Source organism: Emydura macquarii, unplaced genomic scaffold, assembly GCF_026122565.2.
Source record: "Emydura macquarii macquarii isolate MOO-44397 ecotype Brisbane River unplaced genomic scaffold, CSIRO-AGI_Emac_v2 contig_3692, whole genome shotgun sequence".
Taxonomy (NCBI): Eukaryota; Metazoa; Chordata; order Testudines; family Chelidae; genus Emydura; species Emydura macquarii.
In genome coordinates, this window is record NW_027133829.1 from 7,880,879 (window position 1) to 7,904,759 (window position 23,881).

The following is a 23,881-nucleotide window of genomic DNA, read 5'->3' on the forward strand; positions in this document are numbered from 1 at the left end:
AAATGACTGTGCAACACCTTGAAAACTTTCCTCTGTCTCAGACTATGTACACACTGATGGTGGCAAATTCACTGCCGTCAGATCGATCTATCTGGATAGACTGAGTGGAAGTGAAGACCTGCTCAATCGATCCAGAAGTTGATTCAACTAAACCATCTCCTCAAAAGGTGCAGCGCAGTGGAGATGGCACGCCAAAGGGAAGCACAGCAGTCGACGGGAGTTACGCAAGCTGCTCTGCATAGCTTGCGTAACTCCCGTCGACTGCTACTGAATTTCCGGATAAGTGTAGACCAGGGCTTAGTAATGTGAAGAAGTTAATTCCACACCTATTTGAGGTTATTGAAGATCTGCTCTGGCTATGTAGGACAAGTTATTGTAGGTTTGTCAGTTTTTATTATTTTTAATACCAAACCTTAAACTGACCTCCTGTTATGTATGTGCATTAAAATATCACATCTCTTCCTTCATAAGGTTAGGGATTTGACCTGGTATCTTGAGCCAAAACTTTCCATCTCCAATTCATAGCTTTGTTCAGTGTATCATATGCTATTCACATATATTGCCTGCTGTTCACACCATATGGGTCTGCATCTCAGTGGAGCTGACATCTTTCAAAGTTGAAGGTAATATATGCATTTAAAATAACTAGCAATCCAAGTAGTTTAAATCTCTTAAATTATCTTCTATCTTTTCTGCGTAGTGTGGTTTTCTGATAGTATGAGCACTAACGCATTTTGTGATTGTATGTATAGTGTATCGCATCACTTACTTTAAGCATTTTTAGTTAAGCATTTTACTTAAGCATTTTTAGTTTTGTTTCTCGACAGAGGTATTGGGTGGTAATAGTGGCCTCTGTATTTTCCAAGTGAATGCTGGGTAGAAGCTGCCAGAAGAACTTTGAAGTTTCTCAGATATTTTCGTACTCAAGAGTCCTATCGAAGTCTTTTTCATAGATGCACACAAATGAAGTCTGGGAAGGATATTGTAATGGTGGTTAAATGAGTTAGTAGTTTCCCCTGACACCTACATCTTGTGCTTCAGAATCTAAGCTGTTTATTTTAAATGGTCTCTAACCCTTTTGGTAGTGAAAATCTCTGAATCTTTTGCGTTTTGAAGGCAATATACCCCATTCTGCAGACAGCCTTAAACAATCGTACTGGGAGACATATGAACTGTTCAGAGGTAAAAGAATATTTACTCTGTAGCCTAATGGCAACAAACAAAATAGTCAAAATATTCAAGAAAGGAGAGGGGCGGATCAAATTGTGGAGATCTGTAGTGTCTATTGTGATTGATGTCTCCTTTAAGCTAATAAGTGGGTGGAGCTAGTACTGCTATTTTTTGCCCCATTTTCATCCATCAGATATTTTTGGTATAAGTAAACATTAGCTAACTTTAAAACTCATTAAAAGAGCAAGAGACTCCTCTTTCTAATGACATGAGTTGCTAACCAATGTAGGACTCCTGCAGCAGTATTTGGTCACACTTAAAGGAAATGCTCTGTGTCTTTCTCCATAGGTATATTCTTTTATAATGGACATCCAGTAAGACAGGTGGATGTTGTTGGGACAGTGGTTCTAAAAAAAGAACGAGATGCCTTCTATAGCTATGGAGGTAAGAAAAGTTTTTTTTTTTTTGTTTCTTAGCATTTCCTGGCCTCCAAACTTAGTAGCCATTAGAACCCAGAAGTTGCCTTATTGGATTGGACCATTGTCTGTTCTTGAAAAGACTCTAATTGATTATACTTTCCACTGTTTTATAACACACTTTATCTGAAGATTTCAAAGCACTTTAAAAAGGCAGGAAAGTATATCCCTGTTTTACAGGTGGGGAAGCTGAACAGCCAACTAAGTGACTCACCCAACACTACATAGTAAATCAGTGGCAGAGCAGGGAATAGAATTTAGAAATCCAGACTCTTGTTCTTAACTTACATACAACACTCTTCCCAAATCTAAACAGATCTGATGGTTTCTGCAGAGGGAAAATCACTTCCCTTTTTTCCTTACTGGCCTGAAGAGATTCCTTAAGGCCAGATCTTTAAAGGTATTTAGGTGTGCAAAGATGCAGATAGGCGTCTAGGGGAATTTTCCCATTGGGAGTAAGGTGCTTAGGTGCTTTTGAAAATCTTACCAGGTGTCTGTTTTCATGTTTAGGTGTCTAAATAGCTTTAGAAATTTGGCCCTTGGTCATCTCCCTGTTTTTGTAAAGGCATACTAAATGGGACTCTGAGTCCACCCATGCTGCTTACCTGGCCTGAAATGTTCAATGAGACCAGTCACTTGCTCTCTACCCCACTAGAAATAGAATGTTTGTGCTTCCGTAGTACACCAGTCCCTGCCCTCACCCACAAGGAGGTGCTCTCCCAAAATTCACTAACTAGCTTTTAAAAAAACAAACAAACTCCTTTTCCAGGCCTTTGTATCAAATTGGAATTTCTGCGGTAAAGAAGGGCACACTGGAGCAGTGATGTCACATCAGGTGGCTGGGGCAACCTGGAAGGGTGGGACAGAGGTTATGGTATAAACCTGGGGCTGCGGAGACGCAGATCCAATTCCCTTCTCCACCAGCATTTTCCTGTATGAGTTTGGGTGAGTCACTTAATCTCTTGTGCCTTTGTACCCCATCTGTAAAATGCAGATTATAGCACTTCCTGCCTCTCAGAGGTGTTGCGGAGAGATTATATATTGTGAAATGCTCAGATACTATGGTACTAGGGGTCATATAAATACGTAAGATAAGAGGTGGAAGGATGATTGCTGGTGCAAGTGAAATCAGAAACCTAATGAGACCTTGTACTGAACATCACCTCAAATACCAGTGTGTGTCTCGTCTGTTTAGATTTTGTGTTCTCTGCTGTTGGAAAACAGTTGGCATGTTTGGGTGCTACTGCAATATAATAATAAAAGTAGCTGAGTTTGCAAGCGTATTTGAAGGGGAGGAGGGGGTTCCACACGTTAGTCTAAGAGTATTTTTTAACAGGTAGACTAGTTCAAGACATCTGACCAGTGCACGATACAGAGGAATAAAAACAAAAAACCTAGAGGGAATGTGTGGACTTAAGGTCTCGGATGCTAGATCAACAGCGTTAAGTAGAGCTGTCATCTGGCCTGCTCTCCTCCTGCCCTTTTACATTCAACTCCTCTCCCTTTTTTGTTCCACAGTTCTTGGTTTAGGTTTCAGGATACCTGCCAGGCTGCCCCTCCCTGTCCTGTTCTCAGCCTCAGCCAGGCTGACTCAACCAGTGTATATTGTAATTTTTTAGACCGTTTCCTGCTCTTAACTTTTTAGATCTCTCAGCTAAACAGCCTCTGATTGGTGAAGCAGGGAGTATTGCATTAGTTGGAGTGCCCGATGCTATTCAGCAGTCGCTCTCTTCCCATCTGTTTTTAAAGGTGACCTGCAAAGGAGTAAATGTCCTTGTATTTTTTGTCTTTCTCTGATATGTACAGAAGGCCTGAAAGATAATTTTCCCTGGCTCTTCCCTCAAGTGCACACAAATCTATTTCTGCTTGGATTTTTCTTTTTCTTTTCTTTTTTTTTTCATTAGAAATCTAGGTCTTTTCTACCCTGAAAGACTATAATGACTGAAGAACTAGTGGTGAAGTGAGAAAAGGATGAAATCTGGTCAACTGAGGGGAAATGAATTCGATCTACCTTTTTTATTAACTACTATTTGACGTAAATATATAATGAACATTTTAGGAGAAAACTTTAACACAGACATCCTAAGAACCTCCTACCCCTTCCATTAAAGTGAGAACTCTTACTATGCATCTCTGAGGCTTCCAAGGAGTCTTTTAGCAAAACCCAGCTTGACTAGATTGATATTTCTAGACTTGAGGGGGGGAAAAAGGCTGGACAAATCACCTGAAAGAATGCAAAGTCCATTTTTCTTTGATATTCTGGCTTGACCTGCAGAGCTCACTAATCTGGTTTTGGGCAGCAGACTCAAGCCTGGGAAAACTGAGAACAAATAACTTTTTAGCTGGATTTAAAACAGGACCTCAAGGACAGAGGCAGGGAGAGCTCAGGGGAGTTCAGACTCCAGAGGTTCGGGTTTCTGGGAGTTTAGACCTGCCTATGGCCTCAGCCAAGGGATGGCAAGCCTGTAGGTAAGAGAGAAGTGTGTAGACCTGTGACAAAGTGGAGATATTCTTAGTGTTTTCTCAGAATACTATGCATGTGCCTCAGTTTCCCCTATGTGTTACTCATGTATTTCGGGAATGGGACCAGGGTGTTTGATCATTGCAGAAACCACCAGAGGGCAGATGGACCTTCCTCTGGCTACATATACACAGACAATGGCCAGGACCCCTCTTCCTTTGGGCCAACCAGCTGCAACAGGTTGCAGCAGGCAGAAACAAGGAGAGGTGACCACCCTGCCCAGGAAAGAGAGACAAGACTGGGGAGGAGCAAAGGGGCATGTCTGAGACTGGTGGAGGGAAGGGCCAGGGGCCCTGAGAGGAAACCAACTCCATTAGAGTCCTGTCTGGCTTCACCCCGAGTGGGATTCTGTCACAAGACCTTGTGGTGGTTTTAAAATCCTTTTACTCGTACACCATGCTTTGTTTCTATGGTTAAATAATGCTTCTGTTTTAAGGAGGCTGTCTTTGGGTCACTGTAATACACTGGTCCTGAAGGGAAGTACTGCTGATACCCCAGAGATCAGTAAGCATAGTGAATCCTCAGGGTATTGTAATTTAGGACGTGGTCCAAGAGTGGGAGAATCACAGGATTCTGCCCTGAGTGTGCATCTACGTTTGAGGTGTGATTCCTAACTTGCATAGACATACCTGTGCTAGCTCTGCTTGAGATGTAGCTGGGGTAGCACAAACGGCAGCTTATGCTTGCTGCCCGAATACATATCCAGGGGGCCCAGATGGGTATGTAGTTGGACAGTGAGCCTATGCCACCGCTTATGGTACCCCAGCTTCACTGTTATTTTTAGCATGCTATGTCGGTGCAGGCTGGGAATGACACCTTCAAGCTCAAATGTTGAGGTACTTTTTGAGAGGTGAAGGCATGAGGCCTGAGACCCGAGGAGGGTACCCTTTGAGGCCACAGAAGGGATTAGAGTTGCAGCTAGCCTCGAATTGTGACACTTGCATTGCTGTGACAGGATCTTTGTGCTCTGCTCTCTGATTTACTAAACAGTTGATTTCAAGGAAGTTGATGGGTGTTTGGTTGGACAAATTCCTTCAAACAGTTGGTTTAATCTTGATCTATGGAACAATAATAAAATCTGGTGGTTTGGTGTTTGTTTTCTGACTACTTCTTCTCCCCAGTTCATTGCCTATGGTAGGACTACAGTAGGTAGTATTGTCTGTGTCCTCTTACATGCAGGAGACTGCTGGATTTCTTCTTTGTATGATACTTCCCTTTGTACAGGAACTTGAAAATAGCATTGCATAGGAAGTCAGATACTAGTGCTGATACAGTTAGAAATACTAGCTATCTTGATGAGTTAAATCTGTGCATCCTCCATGGTTTAGCACTGATATAATGATGCTATCCCATTTAAGGGTAGGTGGAGAAGTTTATACTGGTATACTTTATGTAATAAATTCATACCTTTTTAAGATAAGAAGGGACCATTAGATCACCTAGTCTGCTCTCTCATGTAGCACAGACTTTTAAATTTCACCCAATTACCCCGATATTGATCCCAATAACTTGTGCTTGACTAAAGCTTATCTGCCAGAAAGACAGTCTTAAGATGGAATATCCACCACTTCCTTGGTAGTTTCTTCTAGTGGTAGATCACCCTCACTGTTAAAAATTTGTTTCTAACTTCTAATATGAATTCATCTGGCTTCAGCTTCCAGCCATTGGTTTTAGTTCTGTCTTTCTCTGCTAGATTTAAGAGCCCTTTAGTGCTTCCTTCCTGAGAAGGCACTTAAACACTGTAGTCAAGTAACCTCTTGATCTCTTTTGATAAGCTGATCATTACTTTGCCACCCATTGATGGTACATAAACGGAGTATTTGGTGCCAAGACATTTCGAGAGTTGGAACAACTATGGAGGAGACTTTTCAGAGGCACCCAGGGCAGTTAGGTGCCCAGCTCTCATGTAAAGTCAATGCTAGTTAGGGTCTTCACTACCATTTGTACTTCTGTAGAATCTCCTCCCTAAATAGATGGCTGGATTTGTGATGGTTGTCTCTTTCACTTCGGAATTCTGGGACTTAGTCCATCTGAGAACCTTAAAGTACTTTTAAAAGGTTAGTGAATTAAGCCTTGCTACACACCTGTAAAATAGGTAAATAGTCCCTTTGCTGATGAGAGGGTGGGAGAAATGAGACACAAGGGTTAAGGCCAAAATCTAGAATTCAGAGGGGACCTGTGAGTGTTCAGCACTTTTGTAAACCAGACCACCTGTTTCTGTTTAAATATAGCTATCGGGGCCAAACTCCTAGGCCGATATTTACAAAGCTGGGTTCCTAAGTGACTTGCCCAAGGTCATAGTAGAATTGTGTTTTACAGGATCAGGACCCACATAATCTCAGTACCATTTGTTATAAGATCACCTTTCTGCTTAAGATTTGACAGCTCTCTACTTCTGACTTGTTTAAAAAAAATTTGGAACGGAGGTGGGAGGAAGAAGGGTTATTGAGAACCGTTGGTGTGTTTTGGTATGTCTGATAGAATACCTAGTTTCATGGTTATTTGAAGGGGAGTGGGAGTCAGGACCCCTGTGGCTTATTTCCCACTGCTGCTGTCTTGCTGTATAACCCTAGACAAGTCAAACCAGCATTTTCCAAAGTGGCATCTGACTTTGAGATCCTCAGGCTTTTTTGGATGCCCAACTTGAGATATAGGGTCAGATGTGTCGAGCATCCCAGTCATAGAAATTATAGATCCTCAGCACTCCTGAAAATCTGACTCAGGCTGCCTTGAGTTGACCACCCAAATCAGAATCTACTGTTAAAGATGTTAGTTTTAACCCCTTTCTGCCGCCATGAGCCTCATTTTTATATATAATATAGTGCAATAACACCTAGTGGCATCGAATCAGGATTGGGTATTGTACTAGGGACTGTACATGTCCACACAGAGATGTGGTCCTGGCCCCAAAGAATTTACAGCCTAAATGATAAAGGGACATAATTCTTGCTTACCTCACATGGGTTTTGTAAGGCCTAATTAATGTTAGATATCTTAAAATGAAAGAAGCAGTAGATGTGCAGAGTACTGTAGATCGGTTTTGTTTCAGCGTGTTATGATTTTACTTAAAATAATTGAGTTTGACATTTATAATGGAGCAAACAATAATGCATGTGGAGGGAGGATGCTGCAAAAGTCTGTAGTGAGGGCTCCTTCTGGCATGTGATTCAGAATAAGATGAAATATTGTAGTATTTAGAAAAATAATGTAAATAACTTGTCCTTTATATGGCTGAGCCAAAGGAATACTGATAAAACAAGAAGGGCTGGGCTGTGTGTTGTGATCTTTTGGAATGCCAAGACCACTTGTTTTCTTAATTACTGCAAATCTCTTACAGTGGATGACAGTACTGGGGTTATAAACTGCATTTGTTGGAAAAATCCCACGGAAGCAGAAAAGCCTTTGTCAGGTAATGTACAAGTACGTAATAGCACTTTTCAGCTATGACCTTACTCTTCTATTTGTATGGTTTTTCAGATCAGATAGTAAATTATCAAGCTAGCACAAGAGCAAATTACATTCACAGGCACGAAGAATGTTTACTAGCACATCCTGTCACCTGAGCTGCTTTGAGATATTTGTCCTGTAGCAAAGCCTCCCTATACAATCCTCTTGTGCTGTTACCAATGGTGATGCCAACAATAACATTGCATCCATGACCATTAATACCACTGCTCATCAGAGTGATGTAGCATTTCAGTTTGCCAGTACAAAGATGTTCAAAGAATCTTCTTTCTATGGTCCATTGTGTGACCTCATCTGGTAACAAATATCTTGGAAACCTGCCATGTGTTACAGCTGCAGTTCCCAAACCGAACCAGTTGACTTGTGACCTTGTTATGTTTTTTCTCTGATACATCAGGCATGTCTGTACCTGCAGTTTTTCAGTTTGTGTGGATATTTCTTTTTTCTGCTCCCACATGCATGTGCCCCATCATTGCCTGCCTTGAAAGTAGCTTATAACAACCTAAAAACATGAAGGAAATAGTTCAGTGAGCTGGATTGTTCCAAATCTGCAAAAAAGTGGTGATGCAGATCAGTAATAGTGAAATAGTTTACTTATTTCCCCTCTTGCTGCTACTTTAACTGCTTTACCCTCAGATTAGGGGTGTAGGAAAGCCCATTGAAGTTGGTGGGAATCTTTACACTGAATTCAATAGGCTCTGGATCGCGCCTATATATAACTGGTGTCACACTGTCACCCTTGAGGTCAATTATACATGGGGGGATAAATTCTCTGTTGGTGTAAATGGGTGGAACACCTTTGAAGTCAGTGGAATGGTGCCAATTTACACCAGTACATAGTTTAGCCCTGTGTGTTTAACAGAGCTGATTTTAATGCATGTGTCACTCTCAAATAAGTATGTCAAGGCAAAGTATTAATTTCCAAACTATAATAAGGCAATAAACCTGTCAAGTTTCATATGAAAGATGCATTAGTACATGCTCAGAATGAGCAGACTACACAAGGGCAGCAGCACCTCTTGCTAACCTGATTTGTGTAATCTCTTTCCATTGGTAGAATAGCTTATATTTTATAAACCATCTGTGGGAAGGAAGAGGCAGACTCTTTTCCAGCCTGCTGCAGCCATGATTGTAGCTGCCAGGATCATGCTTCAGTTTTCAAACAATTAAGGAATTGACTCTCAAGCAAAGGTGTTACATAAATGTGAAGTTCTGTCAAGTTGCATTCACATAATTACAGGCACAAAATGGTACCACTTCACAAATGCTTTTGTGTTACCTCAGGTGACTTAGGCTTTTCCCTCCATATGAAAGCTCTTCTCATTTTGCTCAGCCTGCCAGTCTGGAAGGTAATGCCTAATTTACTATTAAATCTTTGGTTTTGATCACAGTTCCGGGTATGTTCATGGTGATAAATTCAGATTTGTTTTTCCATGAAGAGCAATACCTGAACGGTTTTAAAAAAACAAATAAGTAAATGCAGAGCTTTAAACTAAAAGCTGATGTTCTTGAGATGTGCTGCCTGGGAGCTCCAATGCTGCTGAGCATGCTGCTCTCTTTAATAAGATGGTACCATGAAGCTTAGGCTCTTAGCTGATCTTCTCTGGTAACTCTGCCTTGAAAATGTGACAAGGAAAGTATCATTCTAAAACTTACCTCTGATATGCCAACAGCTTTTGCATCAGGAGGACCAGGCACATCTTGCAGCCCTGATCTAGTTGAACAGATTAAGAAGCTCCAGGAAGAGATGCACCAGAAAACCAAGCTGGAAATTGGGGATGTTGTCAGGGTCCGAGGTCATATCCGAATCTACAGAGAGCAGCGAGAAATTCAGGCCTCCACTTATTGTGAGCAATATCAGTTTCTCTGAAGTGCTGTGTTTTTTGTTTTTTTTTTTTAAGTGAACATGTGATAAGCTCACAGCCCTGGATATTATGTTATTAGCTTTGCTTCAGCTTTATCTCTAAGCGTTTTTGTGTGTCCTATATTTGATCTGATTTCTAATCTATATATCTGCATTGTAATTCTTGGGATCAAACTGAATGTGTTTTTAATAAGCAACATCATCTTAGTCCCGCAGTACAGTTCATTTGGCAATATGTCTCTTGTTTGTAGGAGTGCTAAAAACCACATACAGTTTAAGGATGCGTATAAGGATGCTATCCACATACTGTGACCTTTGTTAGGGTGATTTCAGCATTCAAGTACAAGTTTTCTTTGACTTAAGGAAAGGACCTTCCTAAAGTCTTGCTTATGTGAATTGTGGATCATTTACACTGCACTTCACCCAGATCCACATCACTTTGGAAAAATTAGTGACAGTTGTCACAACCTAGTTCAGTCCCATTCTCTAGATGGACACTAGTTTGTTGTGATGGTATCCAACTGCTCAATCCCACGTGCTGCAAAACCACCTGGGTCTGGATAGTGACTGGGCACAGTTTCTAGTTCTGGAGGTCTCAGGTTCTGTCCTACTGTTTGTCAGCACCTCTCCCCCCAGTCCAGCTGTCTGGACCCTGGAACTAGTGCTACAGCTCTCCCAAGCCCCCCAGTTGCTTATGTCCTCCCTAGAGTTCACATGTCTGTGTGAGCTCTGGTTTTCCTAGCTGCATCCTTCAGTGACCAAATGGCAATAAAGCATGGAAACACAGGCTTAGCAAAGAAATTTCTTAGACTCTCTCTCTCTCTCTCTCTCTCTCTCTCTCTCTCTCTCTCACTTACATACACATTTTACTCTTAGAAAGCACAAGAGAATTACAGATAAATGGAAAACAAGCTACTGAATGCAATCCCTTTCTGCCTGATCTCAGCCCCTGTTGTGAGTCTCTGTGTTTGGTCCATGTCCATAAGGGAGGTAAGGTCCTTCCTGGGTCTTCCACTGACTTAGAGAGCACACCTTCTCTGCCCCTCTGTCAGGCGGTCAAATGAGGAAACTGCAGCTCTTCCAGGTCAGCCATGTGCTCAGGCAAGGGAGGACTCCAGCTCCCCTTTCTCCCCAAACAGGCTTCTGTGCAGAGATTACCTGCAAGGCCACTTGGGGAGGCTCATTCAATGCCGATGGCCCCTTGATTGGTTTCTCACACCTTCCCAGACATAGCTCCTCCCTATATGTCAAGTTCCTGCTATGTAATGGGTGATCCAATTCAGAATGACTGTAATAAGTACAAACAGTGTTCATAAAACCAATTCAGAATTGGACACATACCTATTCCCCAACTGTCACAACAATCATTTGCTTTTTTGCAAAGTGAAAAGCACTTGGTTTACGGTTGCTTTTTGGTTAAGTAATAACATAAAAACATTTTTTCTTTATTGTAGAATAGCAGAGAACAAAATGTGCCAGTTACATTTGGCATGAGAAACTCTTGTGCTGCTCCAATGTATATGTAATACTGTAGCAGCTGAGCTGTGCTTATCTAATGAATTAATATTGAAGTCCCAGTCATGGTTGGTTGGTTTTTTCTTCCATATCCTTGCAGATAAAGTGCATGATCCTATGTGTGATGTTCAGATTTCAAGGATGTTGGAGCTCCCATACCTTTATAGAGAAGTTTATGATAAGCCTTTCAAAATCCCAGAGGAGGCACAAAGGTAAGCCGTTAGCAGAAGTTAATGTGGAGCTCCATTGTGGATTAAAAGCCAAGCACGGTAGCCAGGTAGAAAACAAAGCATGTTGTGCAGTGTGCAAAGGGCTGAAAATACTTTAGAAGCAGTATACCCAGCCCTTAGGGCAGGGGAAAATAGGTGGGCAGTGTCACCGTGTGATATCTCTAGCCCTTGTTTCACCCCCCAGACACTAGACTTTATGATGGGTGGTTATTTAAAACCAATTTAATCAAACAAAGGGTCCTTCCAATCCCAAGAGATCAGCCACACAGTCAGGCCAATATACAACTCAGATCTCACGCTGCTATCCAGTAATCACGCTGCTGCCAGTCCTTTAGCATCTAATATCTAAAGGTTTATTCTTAGGGAAAAAGAAGGATGAGAGAGTTAAAATGGTCACAAAATCACATGCCTACAATTATTGCAAAGTTCTTGAATCAGGTTTTAGCAGTGGTGAAATAAACCACTGATTTTGCAAAGTCTCTGGAAATTACCCAAACAACTTGGGGGTCATCACTCATTGTTTAAAGTTTCCTTGTTATAAATCCAGTCCAGAGAAATGAAGCATGAGATGAAAACAAGATAGAGATGGTGCAGCTGCCTTATATACCTTCTTCCATGTGTGTGGATGCCTTCAGTCTCAGTTTGTGGAAAGTTAGTCACTGTGAGTCAGTGAATGGCCTTGAAGAGCAGGAGCATTCTACCCTGTTTACCAGCCATTGATGAAGAGCCATCTCCTTGGGATTTGAAGGGAATAATTATAGCTGAACTGACTGAATCTTGATTACCAGGAAACCCTGAGTAAACCACGTTCTGGATACCTGCATCATTACATTGCAGCTCCTAACGTGTGAAATGTTTTAAAATGCATTTGAATACAGCCAAATGCAGACTTACACATCTAGGAGCAAGGAAGCAGACCATGAATAGAGAATGCGGGAGTGTATCCTGGAAAGCAGTGATTCTGGAAAGGATTTAAGGTTCATAGTGCACACTCAGCCTAAGTGCAAAATTCCAATGCAATGCTGTGGCAAAAAAGCTCTTATTCATCTGTGTGTACATCCAAGAATAGGAATATGGAGGTATTTTACCTGTGATTTTATTAAAAAGCAGTGAAGGGTGATTAACTATTAGAACAAACTAGCAAGGAAAGTGATTGGATTCTCTGTCTCTCATGAAGTCTTCAAGTCAAGACTAGGTGCCCTTCCAGAAGATAACCTTTAGCCAAATGCAAGTTACTGGAATTAATACAGGGTCAACTAGGTGAAGCTTAATGGAGGTCAGACTAGATGATTTGATGTCCTTCTGGCCTTAAACTCTACATATATTTTGTCATCAGCCTAGATCTATCTAGCAACAAAAACCTCATGCTTTTGGAAAGGAGGGTTCCTAGCCCTGTCTAATGGTGTAAAGCTCCTGTTTCTAGCCCTGATGAGTTGAAGAAGAGCAGATATTTAGATCTGGCCCTGGTCCAGGAATTAATGTCATCCTGTGCCCTAGCTCTACATAACTTGGGAGTCGATGTTCCTCATTTTGGGTTTGGAGATTGTGTGGGGAGGGAGAGGAAAGGAGAAGAAAATATTTCTCTGCCAGAGTTAGGTGGGAAAATGACAACTTGTAATTCTTCTCCCAAGTTTTAAGATGGCTGACGGGATGGATCACTTGATGATTGCCTGTTCTATTCATTACCTCTGAAGCACCTGGCATTGGCCACTGGTGGAAGACAGCATAGATGGACCATTGGTCTGATCCAGTATGGCCATTCTTATGTTAGTAGTACTTGTGAGGGAAAAAATGGATTAGTAGGCAGAAGGACAGGGCGGTGAAGCAGTGAAAGGGGCAAAATGAACACAATTTGTCTCACAGGTTTTACTGCTCTGTGTGAGTGTGTATATATAATGTAAATATCAACGGCCAAGATTTTCAACAATGGATGCCTAGACGGATAGCTGGATCTCAAAAGTGCTCAGCACCCAGCAGCTTCCTTTTACTAGAATCAGAAGCCATGAATCCCCCTTTCCAATGGTCTGAGATCTTTGTTTCTTGATACCCTAGATCATGAGATATCAGACCTTAAAATCAAAACATTATTATATCACCTGTTTATTGGTGCCTAAATAAGGATTTAGGGGTGAGATTTTTTTTTTTCCAAGAGCACCTAAGCTAATACAGTACAGAAGTGTTATTGACTTCTGCTTAGGCACGTTTGAAAATCCCACCCTCGGAGCTCAACTTTAGGTGCCGGTTTTTTAAAATCTTGGCCACGTACTTTTTGCTTTGTGATATGTTCTAAAGTTTTGTATCCCTATAGTGCCCCAGGTGGTCAGAACCTTACAAGCTCAATTGAGGTGCTGAGCGAGAAAGTGAGAGACTTCCTCTTGGAGAACAGAATTCAGACCTTTTACCAACAGGATCTAGAAACAGTTGAAGCTTTGGTGTCACTGGCCAGTCAGCCTGTGTCCAGGACCAGCTGTCAGCAGGTAAGTGCAGTAACTGCTGGCTTTTGAATGTTGACTAGGGAAAATAGTGCCTCATGCTTGCTATCAGATTTGTGTATGTGGAAATGTCTTGAGTCTTGAACCATCTTTTATGCATTTATTTGCTGATTCCTGATCTTTAGCTATAGGCATGAGTTTTTCACAGTACCTGGGAATCCCTGTCACTTCTGACATTTAAAATGGGGCTGGAGAATGGATGGGGAAAACTCTATTGTAGGGAACAATATGCTAGCTGTGGGGATATACTACATAATCTAACAATGGCTCTGTTCAATCTTTAACTTGCATAGATCTATGAAAACTAGATACACAGTGGAAATATCAGTGTATGAGATCTCTTGAAGACCCTGCAGCAGTTGTGGGAGAGGCCTGGGTAGTGCTGAACTTGATCAAGGAGAGAGATTGAAGCCTAGTATATTAAAATATGTTTAAAGTTACAAAGGATTGGGTGGACATCTGCTTCCTATTAAAAGTCCTCTTTGTTGGACATTTCCAGTTATGTAAGGCCAGGGTTGTGGGATGGAGTGGAGATCAGAAGCCTAGATCTAATTGGAATCAGAGCTGTAAATAAAGAAACTGTTTGAGAAATGGGATGCTTTCCAATAATATGCTAGTATGGTCTCTGGTTCTCATTTTGATGCTGGCTAAATGGTAAAATGGGTGTATAACATGCTGAGAATGTTATGATTATTGAGATAAAAATCACAGACCAGATTCTCACTGGTGTAAATTGGTCTCTCCATTGAAGTTAATGGAGCTATACTAATTTACATGAAGTGCAGTTCTGGTCCATGTACCTGTATAATTTTAAATCCTTAGCTGTGTTACTAATAACAGCTGAGTTTTAAACCTGATTATGATAACACTGATTCACTTTTGCATTCCGTTGTCCCTAGAATGGAGAAAACGTCAATGGTCAGTTTCACTTTTTGGTTCCCATGTGCTAGCATAATGCTTTGGCTTTGGCTTTGCAACACTGTAGAGGGACATTTATATCTGAAAAAAATTCTTCATTGAACTCAAGTAATAATGAAAACTACTCTCAGCAGTTTGTATAATGCTTCCTAGTGGTTGCTTCCTGGAGACCATTTATTTTCTTTTGTCCTTTTTTATTAAAGGAGCTTTTGTTGTTCTGTTTTTAACAAAGCAAGCTAGAATTAATATTAACAGGAGCACTGACAGTCTGTGGTCGAGAAACCAGTACAAGAACATCAAACACAGGATTGGGCATAAACTTTTTTCAAACCAGATAAAAATAATTCAAACTAAAAGTCCATAACCATCTGGGTTATAGAAAGGAATGATGATTGTGACTATGGCTGGTCTACCCTGGTGGCAGTGATCGACTGGAGATATGCAAGCTACATAATGTAGCTTGCGTGTCTCCCATCGACGTACTTATGTTGACGTACCGCGGCGTCTTCATGGCACTGCATCAACAAGAGACGCCCTCCAGTCAATGCAGCCTTACTCCTTTTGGGAAAGTGGACTAATGGCGTCAACCAGAGAACCCATCTTCCATCAATTGAGTTGGTCTACACTAACTGCTCAATCGATCCCGCTTCATCAATCACTGTGGCGCCCGCAGTGTTGACATAGGATGAAAAGTTCCAACACTGAAGTCACAGCATTCATAGAAGTAACAGGATTAATGGTTTACAAAGCCATTCAGCAGAGGGAACAGTGTGTGTACAGCACCCAACATAGTGTAACCCGGATGGGGGAGCAAAAAGTGGGGTAGCAGTGGGTGCTACCATAATGTAAATCCCTGTTGCTGCTGTTCTTGGCTTTTGCTAACAGAATAGTTTTTAAAAAACTTGGGAACCTCCACACATAAGCAGTGCCCCTTTTGTTCTGAGCTGTATCACTTCCCTCATCTGTTGTTGAGGGGAAAAAGGGGTTTCAAAAATAGAGAAGATAAATACTGCAGTGGAGAATGCAAGCAGGAAGTGGAGACAACTGTCACCCAGTACTTAGCATGTCCATGAATACCCTAAGCTATTGTTCATCTGTCAAAAACAAGTATTTGGATCTTCTTTGAATGAAAACTATGTATAAACTTTATCCATCCAGTTCCTGAACTGGAATAAATAGCTCCTTGGTGTGGCTCGCAACCAAGCGGCTGCAGTTGTATCATAGCCTGTGGTTTAGTTTCCTGAGTCAAGCAGTTTACTTTGCACTTCCTCCATTATGAAGCTGTACAGTGTGCTATTTTAACAACACCATCCCACTTGGTTAATATGTCACTAGCTTGGACAGCTCTTTTGGAATTCTGCTTTCCAGATCATTTGTTTATACTTTCTTTGGTCCAATTATAATCTCAAGGTCAATAGGGACAGTATTTAGAACAGGGAGTTTAAAAATGCTGTTTATATTTACTCCAGGCCTGGGTTTCTTGTTTGTCCTGCTTCATGCATAGCTGATGCTAATGTGCTTGTCTATCGGCTTTCCAGTGTGGATTTATGTCCTCCTGTTGAGACAGTGATGCAGATATGATAACAAGATGACATTAGGACTGATAAACCAAGGATTCTCTCTTATGGAACTTGTCACCCGCTCTAAGCCCAGGCTCAAGTGCTATGTGAAAAGCAAAGAGAAGTTGATATGAACAATACCACGTGCCATTATACCAGGATACTTGAACACCCCAGGATGTGTTGTGCCTTCAACACTCATCCCTGGCAGACAGGATAATTTCTGCTCCACTCCACACCTTGACCTGTTTGTTGCTTGGATAGCTGTTTTTGAAAGGCAGAAGGTGAGAATGATTGGCTATATAAATTCCAGCTTGTGGTGCGATGTGTGGCTGCACAGAATTGAACAGTTAGGAGACTGATTCTATTGCTAACTCTACCACAAGCTCCATGTGAGACCCAGGGGAAGTCATTATTTAAGCTCTACCTCTGTTTCCCATATGTAGACTAAGGAGAGTGGCCTAAACTTACAAAAGTGACTGGTGACTTCAGATGTCTCCATTTTTGGGCACTTAACTTGACATACCCTAAGGGGGACTGATTTTCAGATTGCTGTGTTCTTGGCACTTTCCCAAAATCGGACTTCCTCTGAGGTGTTGCAAGTTGAGCGCCCTAAAACACAGGAACCCAAAATCTAGTCACTTTGACAGTGTAGCCCAGTAATTGTGCCTAACTCATGTGGAAGCTGTGAGGATTAAGAATCTGATCCAAAGCCCATAAGTCACTGAGATTCTTTTTGAGGTGCTTTGGATCAGGCTGTAAATCACTAATGTTCATAAAGTGCTTTGAGATCCTCTGATGGGCTGCTCTACAGAGTAATAAAGTAGTATTGTTAGATGAGTCGTGTTGCAGGACTTCACAAAGTTAACAGCCCCCTTTTATCTCTCCAGCTGCCAAGCCTTCCTCCTCATTCAGGAGGGGCAGGGATGTAATGTCACATAGGGTTACCTGCCCACAGACTCCTTGTCTTATATAGGGTTATATCAAATAAGAAATATGTACATAGTACTGTACAGTTGGTGTTCTTGTGACAAAGAGAACCCAATCCCTGCCTAGAAGAGTTTAGTCCAGTGACACAAATGAAATGCTATACAGCTCGATACCAAAAGGTGTATGGTCATTATAGCTGGAATGATATGTGGAATAGGCATGGGTATCTTTGGAGGACAAGAGCTAAAGGATTTGAACATGCATTGAGAGGCTTGTTCCGAGCAGACTGAGTGGCATGAAAGAAAGCACAGTCTGGAATAGGAGAAAGTATATAGGAGAGGCATGTGGGTGGTGTGTGGAAGGTGAGGCTACAGGCATAGGCAAGAGAGGTTTTAGGGATTAATTTGAAAATAGACATTTTTTGCAGAAGGCAGAAGAAGGGACTGGGAGAAGCAAATTAAAAGAGGAGCTTTTGGGGATGTTTGAGATGGACTGGAAGGTCAGGAACAGAGGAGGAGTTTGCGTAATTACCAAACCGTGAGCCAAGTCAAAGGGTGAAAAGGAAGGGAAAAATGACTGATTGCTACCTGCCCACTAAGTTCCCCTTTCATTTGCTGTGTCAATGCCCTTCTGCTATCCAGGGGGCCTACCAAGTCCCCTGGAAGGGCAGATGCCCCAGGGAATATCTGCTGTTGTAGATCTGTTCACCTGGGCTCATGGAAGTGTGTCTTAAGAGGCTTCAATAGGCAGGAACTGTTGTGTATTTTTTCAGTCCAAAGCCTGTTTTTGTTTGTTCACTCTGTCAATCTCTTGGCGTGCATTCTTAACAATTCTCTTTCAGAATCCATCCAGGCTGAGCCATGTGTCAGTTTACACAGAGCACGTTCCTAATTATCTCTCTCTGCTGATGGGATCTCAGTGTTAGACCATGCTGAATAATTATCACACTCCTTTAGAGATTTGTCTCTTTGATTCCCTGATTCATTGCTTTCACATTAAAAATTAACACATTGCGAGAGGCAATTGCTTTGCTAGCAGTTTCTCCTGTTGTTGAAGGTTTATTCTCGCATCTAGAAGGGCAATGTTTCCCCCCTTTTGGGAAGGTGGTGAGGGGAGACTGTGCTTCCCTGTGAGAACCCTAATAATTGCCAAATCTTCCCTATTTCACTCTCAAGCCCATCCATCCAGACCTCTCATAAAAAAGCTGCTAAATATGCTTCCTCAGTTGGCCTAAAGGGTTGCTGGAAAGCAAAGCAAGCTTCTCTCTACCCCTGGAAGAAGAGCCAGAGTGTGAACACCATGCTTCCAGCAGATAAGGGCATGACAAACAGGGCACTGAAACAGGCTGCTTTTGCATAAACGGGGGTTGTCTGAAAGAGGGAAGGGATGGGAATGATGGGCTTGGCAGGATGGATAGTGAGGGGCTCCCGGAGAAGAGTAGGGAGTGGTCCTGTCCTTTCCTGCCTACTTAGCCCTTCCTTCTCTCCTGCCCCATTTACTTTTCTTTCCCTACTTGGTATCATCCATTTCCTTCCACTCCACTCGCTTTCCTTCCATTCTTTTAGCCCTCCCTACTCCCTCACTTGCCCTGCTCTTCCTGACTCTCACTATATTCCCCTCCCTACCCACTTCCTCTGTAAATTCCATCCCTGCCTGCATCCCCAGTACAGACCCCCTCAATTCCAGGTTTCTTCTTCACTCCACAAGCCCCTGACTTCTGTCTCTTGTTGTTCTTGCTGCCATGTTCTTTCTCTTCCCACTCCCCCCCAGCCCTTTGTTCCCAATCCTCTCAAAAATTACTCCCCTTAACACACCTCTTAACTGCCTTCCCCACAACTCTCTTCACTTTTTATGCATCTCCTACCTTTTGCTAGTCAATAGGGAAGTGTTACTCCTTCACATAACACAAGAACCAGGGGTCACCCAGTGAAATTAATAGGCAGCAGGTTTAAAACAAACAAAAGGAAATACTTCTTCACACAACACACAGTCAGCCTCTGGAAGTTGTTGCTAGGGGATGTTGTGAAGGCCAAAAGTATAACTGGGTTCAAGAAAGAACTATAAAAGTTCATGGAGGATAGGTCCCTCAATGGTTATTAGCCAAGATAGTCAGGGCTGCAACCCGTGCTCTGGGTGTCTCTAGCCTCTGACTGCCAGAAGCTGGGAATGGACAATAGGGGTTGGAATCACTTGATTGCCCCTGAAGCGTCTGGCATTGCCCACTGTCAGAAGACAGGATACTAAGCTAGATGGACCACTGGATCTGACCAAGTATGGCTGCTGTTCTTATGTTGCTTCCCTCCTGTCACCTGTGTTGGCAACTCTTGTGATATTTGTTGGCTTTCTTAAAGCTCCAGCTCCTGGAGTCAGGTGAATGAATCTCTGCTTTCACAATTCCATGGCTTTTTTTTTTTTTTAATTTGTAAAATTTTCTCCATGGTTTGTGGAGAAAATCTTTGAAAAATGACCTGAGTGCCACCCTTAAAAAACCAGAAGGCAAATAAAAAGAATTACAGACCTTTTTATAAAATCTTATGATCTTGGGGGGCCTGACTCATGACTTTTGAATGCTTGGGGTTGACAATATTGTGAACCACTCATTACTATTCTTATTTCTATTACTATATCACCTAAGATCTCAGGTCATGGACCTGTTGTGCTAGGCATTGTACAAACACAGAACAAAAAGATGGTCCCGTCTCAAAAAAAAGTTTACATTCTAAGTACAAGACAAGGCAGTGGATAGATGGGGGGAGCACAAGGAAGCAATGAGATGATACTGGTCAGTCTGATAGGTAGTGGTCTAAGCACACCAGCAGTTTAACCTCTCCTCCACCCCTTCCATCACCCTTTCTCTCCTTCCACAAATCCACCTCCTGTCCCCGCCCATTCCATTCCTCCTTCGAGGAACTGGCTCAGTGCTTACTCGGAGAGAATTCTTGTTTGATGTTACTTATACAACCCCTCCACTCCTGCCTAGCTGGTGAAGTCTGTCAAAAAATCAGAACCTGAGGTAATGGTGTGGCTGCAGGAGGAGGATGGAAGTTAATTAGTCAAACAATCTGCAAGCATCGGAGCAGCCTCCTGGGTTGCAGCCTTCCAAAGGAAGGCAGAGTTGGCTGTACATGGCAGTCATTTCAGCAAAGAACTAAGAAGGCAATAGGTAACTTGGATGAGTGGTTCTGCTGTCATGCAGGGACACAAGCCTGTGATTCCCTCTGGCCTGAGAATTTGGTTAGATTGCATATAATAGATGTAATTTATGAACTCTTGAGCTAAAGAACTGGCTTGGCTTTGTTGAGGAAAGCCGGTTGTCTAAAAACTCTGGCTGACATTCTGGCTCTAGTGAAATCAAAGGGAATTTCACAAACATTGACTTCAATAGGGCTAGGATTTCACATGTTGTGTGTATGTTGTTTGTTCCTTTTTCCCATCCAGATGGATTCAAAAGGTGAACCCAGATCCAAAATGATTCACAGTGCGTTCAAGGAAGCAATAAAGGTGCTGCAGGAAAAAGGAGTGGTTTTCCAGAAATCAAACAGCCCCAAAGACATATATCAGGTAAGGAACTGAGCTGTGATTGTGGAGATGTGTAACCAGATGGTAGGAATGTCACATCAGACAGGAAGTGCTCTGCAATATGATTGAACCACATAGTCCTAGAGGCACTTTCAGTAGGGGGAGGTGGACCCTATGGGGTCAGTTTACATGTTTAGACGTTTTAGCTCTTTGTTGTTTCTTCCCCTCTTCAGTATCTTTTCAGTTTATTTTGTGTACATGTTTGAGAAGGCAGGACAGCTGCTGCCACTGCCTCTGCCTCTTGGTGACCAGCAATGGCAGTGGACACCCTGGTAGCCCCACACTTAGCAGATGTGATTACATAGTGAGACCATCCTGCATGTTATCAGCAGAGAGGTGCAAAGTGGCACCCTTGAGATCCATAGACACTAGATCTATTGAGTAAATGCAAAGGGAACCACCTCCTTTGGTCTAACCTAGTTTCAGCTATGAGTGGCTCTCTCCTTACCTACAAGTAGTACCCTGAGTCCCTCTCCACTGGGTTTCCAAGTCCCTCTGAGTGACTTTTTTATACCAGTAGGTACGTTTATGATGTAGCTTTCAGAGATGCAGAGGCTGAGTTGCGTGTTTTTTTTCTTTAGTGGAATTGTTGAGGCTAATAAGCTGCATAAAGCTGATGTATGTTACAATTTAAGCCATACCTTACCATCAAAGAAATCTGCATTTTTCAGCTCTAGTGCTCATGACAATGAGGGACTAAGACCAGAGACTAAAGACAGCAATAGTGAAGATAGGAAACTTCCACAGCAGCTTACGTACAGTTATAGCATATATAACTAAAAACACACACACTCCCTTCAGCTCTGCAACTGCACCTCAGTCCTAACCTGCAATATTGCCTGTTACTGCATTCCTGAGTCTCCACCATACTGTTCTGCCGACGCGGGTTCAACTTGCTGTACTACCTATTTTCCAGCCCTCATGTTCCTTCCTGAAAAACCAGCTTTGCCTATGCAACTCAGTCCTAACCTGCTGCATCCCATGCTGTTCCAGACATCGGTCCTCTTTGATTAGGCTGCCTAGCTACATGGCAGCTTTGTGATACCTGACAAAGGATAGGACCTTCCAAACCCACATCCCCTGTTAGCTGAGATAGGATTGGAAACCTGCGCTGCAGAAATAGTAGACTAGTGTGCTCACATGCTGCATCTCTCACCCTCCTTTAGGAATGATTCTTATGTCATTATTACTAATATTGTTTGTTTATAAAAAGAATAACTTGAAGATAGAACTGACTATTCATTTTGTATATCACACAAAGGTAAAGGTGCAGTCATGGTAATGTTAGGCTAGCATGCACCTTCATAGTTTGTGTTGCAAAACGGACTGCCGTAAATCAGCAATTTCTCCTGCGTCTTCTAGGTGACTGATCAGGATAAGGAGTTACACAATGTGACCCATGGTGTTGTCAAAGCAGATTGTCGAAAACCCAAGCGTAAGTAGTTGTATAGTCTGATCTGGTCTCTGAGCCAGTGCTGACCCAACATTGACAACAGTATCTCCTCCTGTCACTTGATTAGAACAGCTCTTTCCCTTTGTTCCCGAACCCAAGCTTAAGTCTGTCTCATCTACACACTCTTCTTTGTACAGCCAAAACCCCGGTGCAGGGCAGGCCTAGAATTGTCTTGAGCAGGGGAGCTGACCACAATGCGAAGCAGGAAGTAAGCACCTCCGTTCTGAAAACAGCAGCCACTGTGAATGTCTGGAGACTTTTGAAGCAGAATCTGGTGGAGAATTTAGGTTTCGGAAGGAATAGAGTCAAATGGGGCTAGGTCAGCCCCTAGTGATTGCTAGCTTTACCTTGCTGAATAAATAGGCAAACCTTGCCAGCTCAGTTTCAGTAGCGGAGATGTCCCAAAAGGGGTGGTGTGGAGTGAGCCGCCTTCTTCAAGGGGGAAGATTTCTACACTGTAGATGAAATTGATCCCTATGCTATGTAACACTTAAGCCCATAGGTGAAATCCTGGCTGCACTGAAGTCAATGGAAAAACTCCTATTGACTTCTGTGGTGCCAGGATTTCATCCGTGGACCATAGGCTTTAAGTGATGCATAGACTGTGTGTGGTTCCTGTGCACAGGGGTCAATTTCCCCCTAATGAAATCAATTTATAAGCAGGCTATGTGCCTTTAAAATTGCCTCTTCCCCCAAAGCCAGTGTGTCTCATTGCCATGGTGATGACTTTTGTGTTTGGTTTGGGGCACCTATCCTAAGGATAAATGTACATTGCTATAGTGGCATTTTTTTTCATTCCAAAACTATTGGCAGAATGTGACACATGGGGATCACTCACTCACCCCTGAAATACAGCCATACACTGGACACCGTATACAACAGCATGGTATGAATGCCTAGCCAGAACGCTCTGTTTGCAGTGGTGTATGCGGATAGGTCCCAGCATACAAGAGAGACAAGGTAGGTGAGGTAATATCTTTTATTGGACCAACTTCTGTTGGTGGAAGCTTTTGAGCTACACAGAGCTCTTCTCACCCCCTACCTTGTCTAGCTAGAACAGAGGTTCACAACCTTTTTGGCTCAGTGGCCACAAATATAATTTTTACAACCTTGATAGGCCAGCAGTCTCTGTCAGCAGCCCCTTCCGCCCCACTGCAGCCAGAGGGAAGCAGTTCAGTGAGGAGGATCTCCTGTCCCCCTGGCTGCGGCAGAGAAACCATGTGCTCCACCTGGGTACTTAGACAAGAGCTGCCTTCTGCAGCTAGGGAGATGGGAGATCAGTGTTCCTCTCCCTCTGGCTCCAACTGGGACCTAAGAGCCTAGAGACCCAAGTGGATCTCTTTGCCATGCTCCCTGCCACAGCCAAGGGGAGAGGAGCGCTGATCTCCCATCCCTTTGACTGCAGCAAGGAGCCTGCACCGGCAACGCGCTCCACCTGGGTACTTAGGCAGCGGCTCCCTTCTGCAGCCAGTGGGAGGGGCACTGGGGGCCACTCTGAAAGTTGGGAACCACTGAGCTAGATCATGTTAACTATTCTGTGCCAGCAGCGTTAAGCTGGCTTTTCCAGGAGGGAATGTAAAGAATAACTGCTCCAGTTCTTCAACTGGGGTAACTTGCATGTCTGAATATAATTGCCTGATGTACCAGGACACCAACATTTAATGTTGCCAGTAGCCAGTCTCTGCGGATGCCTACAAGAAATCTGCCAA

General features: G+C 42.7%; 1 protein-coding gene across 2 annotated transcripts in view; it reads left to right on the forward strand.

Moving 5' to 3' along the window:
- STN1 (STN1 subunit of CST complex) overlaps nt 1-23,881 on the forward strand; it is a 54,463-nt gene that overhangs the window by 25,206 nt on the left and 5,376 nt on the right. For both annotated transcript variants that reach the window (XM_067537008.1, XM_067537009.1), the window contains exons 3-9: nt 1,519-1,614; nt 7,505-7,576; nt 9,306-9,479; nt 11,112-11,223; nt 13,550-13,718; nt 20,579-20,701; nt 22,082-22,154. In XM_067537008.1, the coding sequence (XP_067393109.1) occupies nt 1,519-1,614; nt 7,505-7,576; nt 9,306-9,479; nt 11,112-11,223; nt 13,550-13,718; nt 20,579-20,701; nt 22,082-22,154 (819 nt within the window). The remainder of the gene's footprint in view (nt 1-1,518; nt 1,615-7,504; nt 7,577-9,305; nt 9,480-11,111; nt 11,224-13,549; nt 13,719-20,578; nt 20,702-22,081; nt 22,155-23,881) is intronic.